Source organism: Pinus tabuliformis, chromosome 5_2 (assembly GCF_031772625.1).
Source record: "Pinus tabuliformis cultivar Carrire ecotype Pingquan chromosome 5_2, CPIR1, whole genome shotgun sequence".
In the NCBI taxonomy this organism is placed as follows: Eukaryota; Viridiplantae; Streptophyta; class Pinopsida; order Pinales; family Pinaceae; genus Pinus; species Pinus tabuliformis.
The window spans coordinates 780946426-780961553 of NC_142306.1; the positions used below are offsets into that span (position 1 = coordinate 780946426).

At 39.9% G+C, this 15128-nt stretch overlaps 1 protein-coding gene and 1 pseudogene across 1 annotated transcript; one reads left to right on the forward strand and one right to left on the reverse strand.

Annotated features, from left to right (window-relative positions):
• Positions 1–2178: 2178 nt before the first annotated feature.
• On the reverse strand, positions 2179–4259 carry LOC149161601 (L-type lectin-domain containing receptor kinase IV.1 pseudogene; annotated as a pseudogene).
• A 5801-nt stretch (positions 4260–10060) lies between these two features.
• Positions 10061–10702, forward strand: LOC149161602 (uncharacterized). Its single transcript, XM_089434932.1, has one exon. The coding sequence runs from the start codon at positions 10061–10063 to the stop codon at positions 10700–10702; it is 642 nt and encodes a 213-aa protein (XP_089291058.1).
• The last annotated feature ends 4426 nt before the right edge of the window (positions 10703–15128 follow it).

Genomic DNA, 15128 nt, shown 5'->3' on the forward strand with positions numbered 1-15128 from the left:
AGGAGGGATATAGTGATATGGTTTGAGGGAAAAGAGAGCGAGAAGGTGGGGGGTGAGAGGGAGAGACATGACTTGAGAGAGAGGAGGAGAGAGGGAGGACAAGGAGATGGATTTGGAAGGGGAGAGAGGGAGGTAAGAAGAAATCCATACAGAGAGAAAAGTGAAGTAAGAGAGAGGGGGGAGTGAAAAGGAAGAGATGGAGAGAAAGTGTGTACGTTTGGGGGTGAGATAGAGAGACAAAGAAGGAGATATGGATAGAGATATAGATATAGATGAAGGGGGGAGTGGGAAGAATATTTTTTGCACTAAATTCATTGAATTCATGGTAGATGGTGAGTTATAATCCTCTTTGATTTCTTGCACTAGATGCATTGATTTCAATGTAGATGTTGATTTCTAATGATATTTGATTGCTTGCACTAGATGCATTGATTTCAGCGTAGATGTTGATTTCTAATCTTATTTCATTGCTTGCACTAGATGAATTGATTTCAGTGTAGATGTTTTTTAATTCTATTTGATTGCATGCACTACATGCATCGATTTCAATGTAGATGTTGATATCTAATTCTATTTTATTTCCTACACTATATGCATTGATTTCTTTTTTTTTCTAGTTAAGACTAACCTAGGTACCCACGGGGGATTTGAACCGGTGACCAATCGCAAGAAGTGCCTTAACAACGCACCCATTCACCGTCAATCCAAAACCCCATGGGCACTATATGCATTGATTTCAGTGTAGATGGTGATTTCTAATTCTATTTGATTGCTTGCATTAGATGCATTTATTTTGGTGTAGATGGTGATTTCTAATCTTATTTGATTTCTTGCACTAGATGCATTGATTTCAATGTAGATGTTGATTTCTAATCCTATTTGATTGCTTGCACTAGATGCATTGATTTTAGTGTAGATATTGATTTCTAATCATATTTGATTGCTTGCACTAGATACATTGATTTCAATGTAAATGCTAATTTCTAATCTTAATTGATTTCTTGCACTAGACACATTGATTTTAGTGTAGATATTGATTTCTAATCTTATTTTATTGATTGCATTAGATTCATTGATTTTAGCTTAGGTATTCTCTAATCTTATTTGATTGCATGCATTAGATGCATTGATTTCAGTGTAAGCACAAAAAATGACTCACAATGTGCATTGATATTGATTTTTGTGTTATAGTAATTCAACCAATTAATATTGGAGAGCAAGAAAGACAAGGTATGGTGTTTACTACAATAGATCAAGTTAAGGAATTGAATGGTTTACGATGTCAACTATTCTTTTCATATAATCGATATGAAAAGCTGGAAAAACCAACAAATAATGTAAATATGGCTACTCATTAAAAAAAATAAATCAAAATTACATTATTTCTTGACAAACAAACTAGATAAAAAAAATCATCAAAATATTTTGAAGGAAATAAATTATTTCAAGCAATGACACAAATGATTTCAAGAGTAATATTGATGCAGTGAATTATTAAAACTACTCTTCAAGATATATTTAGTAATACTTGGTAATACTTGGACACTATTAAGAATTATTAATTGTCAAAAGTTGCAATACCTAAAATTAAATTAGGTAAATGTTCAGTATCAATCATCTTGCAAATTATTGACAAGATTGTGTTTCTTCTTCATGACCAACTAATTACTAACAAACAATTACATCCACATATAGAAATATAACACAATAATTGTAACATTCACAAACATTACCATCTAAATCCAAACACATAAACGCATAAACCACTATGAATGATATAATCATATCAAACAAAGAAAACATAATGTAAATTTCGAAGTGAGAAATTTATCTCAAACATATACATAATAATAATAATCTAAAATGTGTCAAACATATACATAATAACAATAATCTAAAATGTGTCGTTGGTGCTAACGAGCCTAGATCCATCTATCATGCTCCTAGAGAGATCAAATTCCTCCTAAACTTTTTCTCAAATTCTACACTCCAAAAAGAAAATTTACATGTAAAGAGATTTAATTCTTCTTCAGATAATAAATCTAGAATAAAATAAACTAGATTGGCTTGACTAACAAAATAATATCTTCATAAACACACCTTATTCCTAGAATTTAGCACATATAATATCTTCATAAACGCACCTTATTCCTAGATTTTAGCACATAAATCACTATTGCATATTTATATTATATACCGTTAGATGGATCAAACGTCATTCTGTATTTTGAAATAATGTTTATTGAACAGATCCTTAACGTGAAATTGTTTGTAGGGTTTGATAGTTCTGGAAAAGCACCGTACCACCCACACAAATTTTCAATCAACAACTCGATCCGACAAAATAGAAGCCGAACTGAGCGCGAACCTTCTTTCTGACTGCCTTTTGCTCGACACTTCCTGCAAAATCTCATTAGATGAGTACCTGAAAAGGCCTCCCGGAGAAAGACCGCTAATACTGATCACGTTAACCCAATCTTCGCGGAGGTCAGGAAGAGGAGCTTCGCCTTCCAGTATTTGACAAATATGGCGAATGCTCATCCTGTTCTCCGGATCTGGATGGGAACACAGCAACCCCAATTTAAGTACCCTCTCCATCTCCGTCACATCATATTCTTCCCCTAGCTTCGGATCCACCACTTCCAGCAGCTTCCCCTTGCTGTACAACTTCCATGCCCACTCCGCCAATAATATGTCCTCCGCGTCCACGGATGGATCCACCGGCTTCCTCCCGCACGCGACCTCCAACAGCAGAGCCCCAAAGCTGAACACGTCGGTGCTGGGAGTGGCCTTCCCCGTGTGTATCAGCTCCGGTGCTATGTACCCTATCGTTCCCACCACATGAGTCGTTTCAGGATTTTCTCTGTGATCATACAGCCGCGCGAGGCCGAAGTCTCCAAGCCGCCCATTCAGTTCCGAATCAAGAAGCACGTTGCTCGACTTGATGTCTCTATGGATGACCCTCTTCTCCCATTCCTCGTGCAGATACAGCAACCCCGCCGCCACGCCCTTCAGGATCACGTATCGCTGAGACCACGGGAGGAGCGTGGTCGGGTTCCCGAAGATGAATTTATCCAGGCTGAGGTTTGGCATGTAGTCGTAAACGATGAACAGCTGCCTGTGCCTCCTGCACCACCCACGGAGCTGAACAAGGTTCCGGTGCTGCAGGCGTCCCATGCTTGATATCTCTGCCACAAATCCCTTCATTCCCTCACCGAACTCCTTCGTTATGCATTTCACTGCAACTTCCTGGCCGCTGCCGGGGAGAATGCCTTTGTAAACCCTGCCGAAACCCCCGGACCCCAAAATATTTTCGTCCCGGAATCCCTTCGTGGCGATCTTGAGATCCTTGTAACTAAATCTATGGGGCCAGAAATCTCGCTCCCATTCTTCTACCGTTTCCTTGGAATTCGCCCTGTGAAGAAAAACAGCCACAGCTACCAGAAAAAAGAGAACCAGAGCTCCCAGTGTAACACTGGCTATGACTTCCCGGCTTCGGTGTTTGGAATAAGTATCAGCAAAGGAAGGCAGACGCGAGATATCGAGGTTTGGTGCCTTACCTTTGGTGGTGAAACTCCACGCCAGAACGTAATGGTCTTCAACGAAATTCCCTGTTGCCGCTGAAAAGCCGACGAACATCTTCTCTTGCAGAACGCTGTGCAGATCTATTTTCAGAGATATTAGCGGCCTCTCCGGTCTGGGCAAGCCGGCCAACGTGATGGTAACATTGAGGCGGCTTTGAAGATGATCGTAATCGATCCAGGCCTGTATGTTCCGTCCGCCCTTGAGGCTGATTCCATGGAAGTCCTTCCCATTCCAATACCCGGCAGGATTGGTCTTCACAGATAAGACACTGTTGATGTCCACGCCCACGTGGTTGTCGTCAGTATCATTGACATCCACATTCTTGTTCGTATCGAACTCCACTGCGAACAAGTGATTGTATGCGTGTCCGTTGCTGCTGAAGTTAAGCAAACCCAGATACTCGGCCGACAGAGTGCCCATGAGAGATGTGTAGGGGGTGACGATGAAGGCCATTCCGCTCCCGCCTGCCTCAGCGCGGGGATGCACTATGCTGAAAATAAAGGTAGTGCTGAAGGAAGAAAGCGTCTTGTTTGTTTTCATCTGCAGAGGAATTGAATACAGCGCGCGACCGATCAGGAATTGCGAGCGATTTGTGAGGGCTAGAACGGATTGGGAGCGGATAACTGAAGCACCCTCATCCAAAATCAAGTTGGTTCCATTAAATCCATGGAACGCGAAAGTGGTATGTCCGTGATCCTGTGCAGGGATATGCTGTATGACGAGGGTGCTGAAGGCTATCAGAACAAGGCTGCGCCATGTAAACATCCCAACTGATTCTTCAGACAAATTCTTCGTCTGAGAAGGAATAAATGGATTGATAGTTTGATCTTAAACTGATGACTTATGTATTAAAACACTCATATAATCCCATTTAAAAAGAAAAAACTCAAAAAATTACTTGCTAAGCAAAATAACGAGCTCTGTAAACATTCAACATATCTGCAATCTGATCGGATAAGATCAGCAGGCCTTTCGCTTGGCCACAAAATAATATTTGACTAGAGAAAATATGTACACTCTTGGCCACAAAATAATATTTGACTAGAGAAAAGAGAGTAGCTACTTGTGTTTTCAAGAGTCACATACTCGGTCACGAAGCATATCTTTTCCTAATAACGTATTCTAAAGAATTTATAACTAGGAAAATATCATTCATTTCCACTATTTAAAAACTATTAAACATTCCAACATTTTGATTTTTTTTAATTTGGCTTACTGAATTCCAACCTAGGAATTTGTGATCACAGTTTTCAATTTGGATTAGTGAATTCCAACCTAAGAATTTGTGATCACTGTACTGTGGAGAGAGCTTTTCCGGAGCATGTGATTGTCTTTTTACATCACTAAATCGAAGTATACACGTATTCTTTTCCTAATAGCCTATTCTAAAGAATTTAAAAATTAACTAGAAAAATATCATTCATTTCCACCCTTTAAAAACTATTCAAACATTTCAACATTTTGATTTTTTTAATTTGACTTACTGAATTCCAATCCAAGAATTTGTGTCACAGTTTTTAATTTGGATTACTGAATTCCAACCTAAGAATTTGTGATCACTGCACTGTGGAGAGAGCCTTTCCGAAGCATGTGATTGACTTTTTACATCACTTAATCGAAGTATACGTATTCTTTTCCTAATAGCGTATTCTAAAGAATTTAGAAATTCACTAGGAAAATATCATTCATTTCCACCATTTAAAAACTATTCAAACATTCCAATATTTTTTATTTTTTTAATTTGGCTTACTGAATTCCAACCTAAGAATTTGTAATCACAGTTTTTAATTTGGATTACTGAATTCCAACCTAAGAATTTGTAATCACGGTTTTTAATTTGGATTACTGAATTCCAACCTACAGTTTTTAATTTGGATCACTGTACTGTGGATAGAGCCTTTCCGAAGCATGTGATTGATTTTTTACATCACTTAATCAAGTATACGTATTCTTTTCCTAATAGCGTATTCTAAAGAATTTAGAAATTAACTAAGAAAATATCATTCATTTCCACCCTTTAAAAACTATTCAAACATTCCAACATTTTGGTTTCTTTAATCTGGCGTACTGAATTCCAACCTAAGAATTTGTGATCACAGTTTTTAATTTGGATTACTGAATTCCAACCTAAGAATTTGTGATCACTGTAATGTGGAGAGAGCCTTTCCGAAGCATGTGATTGACTTTTTACATCACTTAATCGAAGTATACGTGATGTGATTGACTTTTTTGCACCGCGTAATTGCATTTTTTTTTTTACAAGAAAGAAAAAAGCACGGATATTTGTATTAAAACAAAAATTATATTACATAGTATGATGCGATAGATCCGATCCATCTAACATAGCTACAATGTAAATATACCAAACTATTAGTGTGTTACATAAATTATGTTTATCTAGATTTGTTCTATCATATAAAAAATTGATAAATCAAGTCAAATATATTTATATTGTTCCCCAAAAAGAAAACCTTTGTATATTACATAGCCTTTGAAGACATATATAAATTGATAACTATAAGAGTGTTACATAAATTACGTTTCTGTAAATTTGTTCTATCATATACATTTATGTTATAAAAATTTCATAAATCAAGTCAAATATATTTATTACATAGCTTTTGAAGACATATATAAATTGATAATAAGTAAAATACTACGAGTAGATATTCCTATCTCAAAGATGCTAAGAAAAATTTATGTAAATGAAATTTTATCAATTCTTTGTATGTTACTCATGCAGTGAACAATGTAATTGATCTTTCCCAGCCTTGAAGAGTGTCTCTATTTTGAAAGGACATTAGTAGTATGATTTTTTTCTCTCTAAACATAAGAGACACACTTATTAAAATAGTGTTTTCATTCACCCAATTCCATGCATCCAATTTATAAGTAGTGGAAGATCAAATGTAGTCATTCCATTTACCTAGTCAGCTACTCAAGAATCTCCATAAACATCTAGTATATCAATGGACATGCATTTAAGGCAGAAGAGGATGCCTATTAGGGCAATGATCTCTGGCCTGGTGTTGGAGCAATATCCACCATTCTAACTGAAAAAGAAAGAAAGGTTGGCGTTCATAATAATGTAGGCCCACATCCACATCTATAAAATTTGATGCCCCATCAAAAAACTCGTATGGATATCTGAGCAAGAATTTTTTAGGCCTAATACATCTCTTCAAATTCTTAAAGGACACCATTTTATATTTATTGAAAAATACAACTATATTGATGCAACAATGGACCATATCAAAAGGATGTTCATCGAATATGAGCATGTTCTAGCTTCTCCAAATGCCCCAAAAGATAAAGAAATGAAGTTGTCTATATTCCTCATATTCCTTTCTCCACGTGTGTATACAATGAATCATGGAGTTCAAAACCCATTGGCCAATGATTTTCAATCTTTGTAGCACACGAGTCAATATTTCCATCGCAAAAGGGCATTTGAGAAAAAGATGAAGTGTATCTTCTTTTGCCAAGTTGCACATAGCATCTTCCAAGTGCATAGAAGCCTCTCCTATATATATTGTTCCACATCAGTGTTCTGTTTTACCAGACCAACGAACCGAAACATTTGAGCTTCATTGGCATCTTCCAATACCAAATCTTCCAGAAAAACTACTTGTCCATTCCCACTGAATTGTACAAAGAGATAAAATCATATATATCATAGATCCATCCCATCGATGATTTTCCATCCGATCTAAAAGCATCATCCTTATCCATCAAGGAGATGCCCGACATTGGAGTATACATTTTCGTATTCATGCGATTGAAAAATACTTACAACGACCTTATAAATGTTGCAAAGAAAATAAGCGTGGATAGAGGACCAAAACAAAGGCTACTTACAACCACCTTATAAATGTAGCAAACAAATAGGTGTCGATAAAGGACCAAAACAAAGGCTTCAAACAAAAGTAACCACTCACATCTAGAAAATGAACAATGAGGCTTGTTGACTCTAAAAGGTATGAACAAGAAGTCTAGCAACGTCAGATTTGAGGAAAAATAAATTACACAGCACAACTTCTCCTACTTATTTTGTTCGCACTACAAAATTTGATCAAAACATAGTACATCAATACTCTTGAAGATGTCTAAACATTGTCCACATTAGCATTGATCAAACACAAATAAGGAAATACTTTCAAGGTAGTTAACAAAAAAGCAACAAGACAACAAGTCTAGTTGATCATTTGACTAGACAACAAAGTAGCAACAATAGCCTCTATTATCAGTGAACTTCCCCCGATGAAACATAAACGAGGGAGCAACAATGAGAAAATCCTAACAAATATCTTAGTTGAATGACCGAGTAGAAAAATACACTAGTCGACAACTTCCAAAAACAAATCAACACTAGACAATAGGAATGTTGTATGACTACAAAACCAATAACATAGTTACCAATCAAATGGGAACTAGTACCTCAAAATGGATACTCTAGCCCCAAAACCCCCAAAAAACATGAAAAACAGCCTGAAAACAAAAAGTGTTGATGCATAAATAACCCCTTTTTTTTTGGGGTATATTCTCAACATTTTTTAAAAATGGAAGTAAAAGCCATTTTTGTGAAAAAACATTCTGAAAATGAAAGTGTTGATGTTGGAATAATGTCTTTTTTTTTTCGAGGTAAATTATCAACATCTTATAATAATGACATTAAACATAAAATATCATGACACTAGAAAAACTTAAAATTCCAACGATAGACATGCCATTAAAGCTAAAATATCAAAAGTCTTAAAATTTCAACGATTTTTAGGCATGGTATTAAAGATAAAATATCATGCCTGTTTTAAAAAGTTCATTTGGCCAAGACTGATTTTTAGTGACAATGCTCATCCAAACCCCTGCAACTAAACCCTAGACGCAACGCTCCATGAACACCCTCAGGGGGGGATCGACCCCCCCAGCCTTCGGCCCCTTCGTATTTGGCAGCCTCCCTCCTACGCCCGCCGTTACCTCATCAGGCTCCCGATCCAGGGACAAAGGCAAAGCTCCGGCGGCAAACTACACCTCGAAAGCCAATGGATCTTCGGCTGAGAGAAGCGTCCCCAGCCAAAACGGGACAACAGGCTCATCCCCCTGCAAACCGTTATCGGAGGAAACACCCTCATTAATCATCGAAGACCCCTGGATCGAAGAATACAGAGATCACATGTGCAAACATGCCCTAATCTGTCGTTTCATGGGAGTGCGACTCAATGAAAAAGCTCTCTGTTGGTGGATAAACCAGAAATGGAAGCCCAAAGGGAATTATGAACTGCAGCTAGGAGAAAGGAATTTTTTCATGGTCATCTTCACCCACAGGGAAGACAGAGATCGCACTTTCGAAGGAGGCCCATACTTCTACAACTCGGCAGGACTCTACATGACGTACTGGAAGCCCAACTTTGTCCCAGAGCAGGAAGATTTCAAAAAAGTTCCAGTTTGGCTCAGACTCTACTCCTTGCCTGTGGATTATTGGAATAAGCAGATCCTGGAAGCCATTGGGAACAAGCTGGGCGTCTTCGTCAAAACTTCAGATCTCACATCTCAAGGTAAATACACTGCCTATGCTAGAATCTGTGTTTATATGGATGTCTCAGGACCCCTCCCAGGTCATATTGCTCTGATCCACAAAGGAATTCATTGGAAGCAGTCCATCGACTATGAAAACATCCCTTTTAGATGCAGGAAATGCCGACAGCATGGACATCTTAGTCATGGGTGCCCCCTGAATCAACCCCCACCTCATCCCCAAGCAGACAAAGCAGACAACCCGCCCCCAGATTTCATCCCTGTTTCCAGGAAAAATAAAAAGCAGAAAGGAAAAAATCCTCTGAAACACTCCTCCAACCCAACCCCCACCCAGCTGAATAGCTTTGAAGTTCTAGGCAACCTTGATCCAATCGAAAACCCTCTGGAATCCCATGCCCCCCCCGACTCAAGATCCACCCAGGCAGTCTCAATCATCAAGCCCTTCAATCATCTCCATCCCAAACCCTGACCAACCCCAAACCGAGACACAGCTTCAAATCCCGCAGCCCAACCCCTGTCACAGTGATACAAGCCACGACCCTCTGCATACCCCTCCCTGCATAGAAACTCATCCAGATCGGTTGCCCTCAACTGCTCCTATCAATCCCCTGGAAGAAATCCTGGGTGACCTGGATCTCCAGGAGGTCAACGAGCAATGGTCCAAACAGGGAGTGAATGCCATTCCCTAGGAACACTTGGAGAAAATTGAAATGGCATACCTACAGTTAGAATATCTCAACCAGAATGCAGCCAAAAAGCAATGGGGAAACAGCAGCCAAACAGGCATCCAAGCCAACCTAGACCTGGACCAATACAGGTCGAAAGGTCCAGGAAGAAAACGGGGGAGAAAATCGACAAAGCAACAAATACAAGAACTCGGAAGGCGCCTAATCAATGAAGGAAAAATAAGGGCTCTGGTCCTATCCACACCGAAGATTTCTCAATGAAGATAACAACATGGAATATCAGAGGGCTAAATGGCACCTCCAAAAGACGAATCCTCAAAAACCGTCTTTTCACGCAATCTCCAGACCTTGTCTTACTACAAGAATCCAAATGCTCATCCAACGACATAGAGACGCTTAAGAAACTCTTTGCAAAAGGCTATCAATGCACAAGCACAGAAGCCATTGGGCAAGCAGGAGGGCTGCTAATGTTTTGGAACAAAAACAAGCTTTTTATGCAGAATGCTCTGTCCACTAAGCATTCGCTATCAGTCATCTTCAACATGCCAGACTCACAACAAACGATATGCATCACCAATGTGTATGGACCTCAACGAATTCAGGAGAAGTTCAAGATGCTGGAAGACTTGAACGAAATCATACAACACCATGGCGCCAACCACTGGATCCTAGGTGGTGATTTCAACATGATCACCAACCTAGCGGAGAAGAAAGGAGGCCTAAGAAGACTGGATAAAGATGCGGAAGCTTTCAGTACCTTCATAGCTGCATCTAAACTCATTGATGTTCCCACAGTCAATGGACTACACACTTGGAACAATAAGCAAGGGGAAATAGGCAAGTTGCATCAAGGCTTGACAGGTTCCTCATATCGGAATCCATCATGCTCCAGAATCTAGACATGGAAGCCAACATTCTGCCCATTGGGGGATCAGATCACTGGCCAGTACAGATGCACTTTACCAATATGAACAAGCCTCAAAACAGGCCTTTCAGGTTCGAAGGCTTCTGGATAGATCATCCAACCTTCATGCAAAATATACAGAGCTGGTGGACCCAAACCTCTGTAAAGAGCGATAACATTATGTACATCTTCCAGCAAAAGCTCAAGATCATCAAGGCCAAGCTCAAATGCTGGAACAAGAACACATTTGGTAACATTTTTCAAGCCAAAAAAGAGCTCGAGGAAAAAATGGCGGGCCTCCAACAAACAATGATCAAGGACGGGCCTAACGAGGAAAGGTTAGCTCAGGAATCAAACCTTCAAAAGCAATGGGAAGATAGGCTAAGACAAGAAGAGCTGCTATGGAAACAAAAATCAAGGGTGCAGTGGCTAAAACATGGGGAACGTAACACAAGCTTCTTCCATAAATCAACCATTCAGCATAGAGCCAACAACCGTATTCTATCCCTCAAAAAAGCTGATGGTGCTAAGGTCTCAACCAGAGAGCAAATAGGATCTGAACTAAACTTATACTTCAGGTCACTACTCACTGAGCCCAATCATGATAGAACCCAAGCTATCAACAAAGTCATTAGTGCCATTCCCCCCTTAGTTACGGAGGAGCAAAACTCCCTTCTCTTAAGAGAGTTCACTGAGTAGGAGATTGAAGAAGTCGTCTTCACCATGGCCACTGACAAAGCCCCTGGACCAGACGACTTTACAATTGAATTCTTCAAAGCTTGCTGGCACATTATCAAAGCCGACCTTTTCAATCTGATTAAGAACTTCCACAGAACCAAGCGAGTGCTGCCAGCCATCAATGCTACCTTCCTCACCCTCATCCCCAAATCTGATCATGCTGACTCCCCCGACAAATTCAGACCCATAGCCCTATGCAACGTCATCTATAAAATCCTCTCAAAATTGATGGCCAACAGACTCAAACCTATCCTTCCCTCAATCATTTCTCAAGAACAGTCTGGATATGTTGAAGGAAGACAGATAACTGACAGCATTATTCTCAACCAGGAAGTGCTGCATTCTATCAAAACACAAAAGATCCCTGGCATGCTCATTCAGCTTGACCTCTCCAAGGCCTTTGACAAAATCAGCTGGACTTACATCAGAGAAATCCTCCAGGCTTTCGGCTTCAGTCAGATTTGGATAAACTGGATAATGGAAATGGTCTCAGGAGCATTCTTCTCAATCATGCTAAATGGAGGCCCCCTACAACCATTCCTCCCATCCAGAGGTATACGACAAGGAGATCCCTTGTCACCTTTTCTCTTTGTCATCATGGCAGAGGGCCTTGGAAGATCTCTATCCCAAGCAATCCAAACAAATCAGCTCAAAGGCATCAAAGCTGCGCATCAAGGCCCCACAGTAATGCATCAGCAATTTGTCGATGACACAATGCTCATGGGAACCCCCACAGTAAAGGAAGCTCGAACCTTCAACAAGGTGCTAAGTACTTTCACGGAAGCCTCAGGTATGGAGATTAATCTAACAAAATCCAAATTATTTTTCTTCAACACTTCTATTCCTGTGCAGAGAAATCTCAGCAAAATTCTCAAGATTCAGAGGAACTCCCTTCCAACCAAATACCTTGGCATCCCACTTTCAGAATATGCCCCCAAAGCTACAAATTGGGAAGATCTCCTCAACAAAATGAAGGCCAGATTAAGTAGTTGGACTCACCGAGCCCTAAACATGGCCAGCAGACTGGTACTAGTCAAATCAGTTCTTCAAACAATGTCGGCCTACATGCTCTCAGCCCTAGCGGCACCCAAATCAGTATATAAATCCATTCGGAACATCCAACGGTCCTTCCTCTGGAATGGAGATTCTAAGAAGCGCAAATGGGCCCTCCTCAAGTGGACAGACATATGCAAACCAAAACTGGCAGGAGGACTGGGCCTAAGAGATCCTGAAATCCTAAGCAAGGCTATAGCAGTAAAAATCTGGTGGAGATGGATGGAGAATCCTAATTCCCTATGGGGCACCTTATGGAAAGCAAAGTACACAAATCAAATCCAGGACAAAGACCTCATTAGGCTCACTGGCAACACTCAAGGTTCCCCCCTCTGGAACAAAGTATGGGAGAATCGACATATTGTTCAGAAGCACAGCTTTTGGGAAGTGCACCAAGGCAACACCACCCTCTTCTGGGAAGATGCTTGGCAGCAACTCCCTCCTCTAGACCACCCAGAGTGGACTACTCTAAAAAATGACATGCAAGAGGCAGGGTTAAGAAAGGTAGAAGATTATTGGAAACCCCAAACACTAGCCACCACTTGGCAAAAATGGCTAACCAAAGAACAATGGCTAACTCAAGACCACAATGGAAATATAGAACATCTCTTACAACATCTAGACCAGCGCAGGATCCTCACCTCAACCAGAGAAGACATCCTACGATGGGGAAATAATCCTAAAGGAACTTTCAATCTAAAAGAAGCCTACAGAATCATCGTTGCTTCACTTGACTGGCAACCGGACCCCAAATGGCACGCCCTCTGGAGCAGAGGCACTTGGCCCAAAATAACCCTGTTCTCTTGGCTGGTCCTGCATAACAGAGTGCTTACTTGGAACAATTTACAGAGACGGGGTTTCATCGGGCCCTCTCGATGCACCCTCTGCGAGAATGATCAGGAAACGCTCAACCACATTCTCAACACATGCCCCACCGCCTGCGCTCTATGGGATGATATGGCCTTTGTATTCAGGCAATCCGACAGAAACAGAGACTCGATCTGCCTTACCCTGAGCAATTGGCGATCCTCCATATCCCCCAATAATCTGGTCAACAGGGCATGGAACCTCATTCCAGGAGCCGTGGTATGGATTATTTGGAAAGAGCGCAATGCTCGAATCTTCAAGAACTCAGCGATGACAGTGGACAGGCTAATAGGAAAAACAAGGCAGCTAATAACAGAAACGATCCACGCCATGGACATAATGCCGCAAGAGGGGAATACGTCACCAAATGACCAAAGGATAGTCCAAATCCTCAATCTCAAAGCCCGGACCACTCCCACAGGCAGGAACCAGGCCACCGCTGCGATGAAGCAGGACAAATGGGGTACGCCTCCATTTCCATCGTTCAAACTAAACTTCGATGGGGTGTCAAAGCAAAACCCGGGAAAAGCCGGGTATGGTGGAGCAATCAGGGACCACACATGGAATATCCAGCTTATTTACCATGGCAATCTGGGCACAAATACCAACAATGCTGCAGAGCTAATCGCTCTTATCAAAGGCATCACCCTCGCTGACCGTTACAAATTTCTACCTCTGGTGGTGGAAGGAGACTCGGACATTGTCATCAAGATGATGAGAAAACTTCAAAATGGCACTCAAGTGGACAAGCTTACACCCAGTTGGAGACTCTCGGTAATACTGAAGGATCTGCAAGCCCATCTCAGCAACATTCAAGGCATCACCTTTCAAGCAGTCAGAAGAACTGCAAATAAGCTGGCCGACGCCATAGCCAATGCTGGAGTTCAGTCCAATCTTGAAGATTATCACATCCTTTGGCAAGACTTGGAGGAGGGGGAACTCAAAGAGAAATGCCACACCATAAACAAGGTAGACCATCAAGCATAGCGTATGCCAGGCTCCCATGATTCTTCCATATTTGCATCTACTGATAATTCTACAAGCTGTCAACGACCCACTCCGAGAAAAAAAAAGCAAGAGCAGAGACTAAACCAGCTCATTTGTACAAAGGCAGACACAGGGAGGTCCCATCGACTCCCACTCTGCATCATGTATTTTACTGTATTCTATTAATATAAAGTCCCACTGAACCTTTACAGAAAAAAGAAAGATAAAATATCATGTCTTTGAAAAGTCTTAAAATTCCAAGGATGACATTAAAGATAAAATATCACCTCTATGAAAATCCTTAAAATTACAACAATTTTCAGCGATGGTGTTAATATTATTTTAAAAGATTATTACCACTTAATTTATATTAGTTTATTTTTATTTTAAGTTTATCATATTAATAACAATTTATTAAATATAATTTTGTTTTATATAATGTATTGAAGTAACTGGAAAGGAAACACTTCCGTTATGATGAATGAACAATTTTATAAATAGAAATGAATTTATATGTGATTTTGGAGTCTTTTTGGAAATTTGTGTCAATATTTTATTTTTAAATAATTTAAGATTTTGAAATTTTGAAATTGTTTTTAAAAACTATAATAATTTAATATTAAAAATAAATTTCTTTTGAATTTAATAAATCAAAACTAATAAACATATTAAATATTTTCTGTATTCAGCCTTCTATGATCCATAATGAATTAAGCAAAATCTTTTGATAAAAATCACATAAGAGAAATTTTTGGCCGACACGTTTCAAACCAATA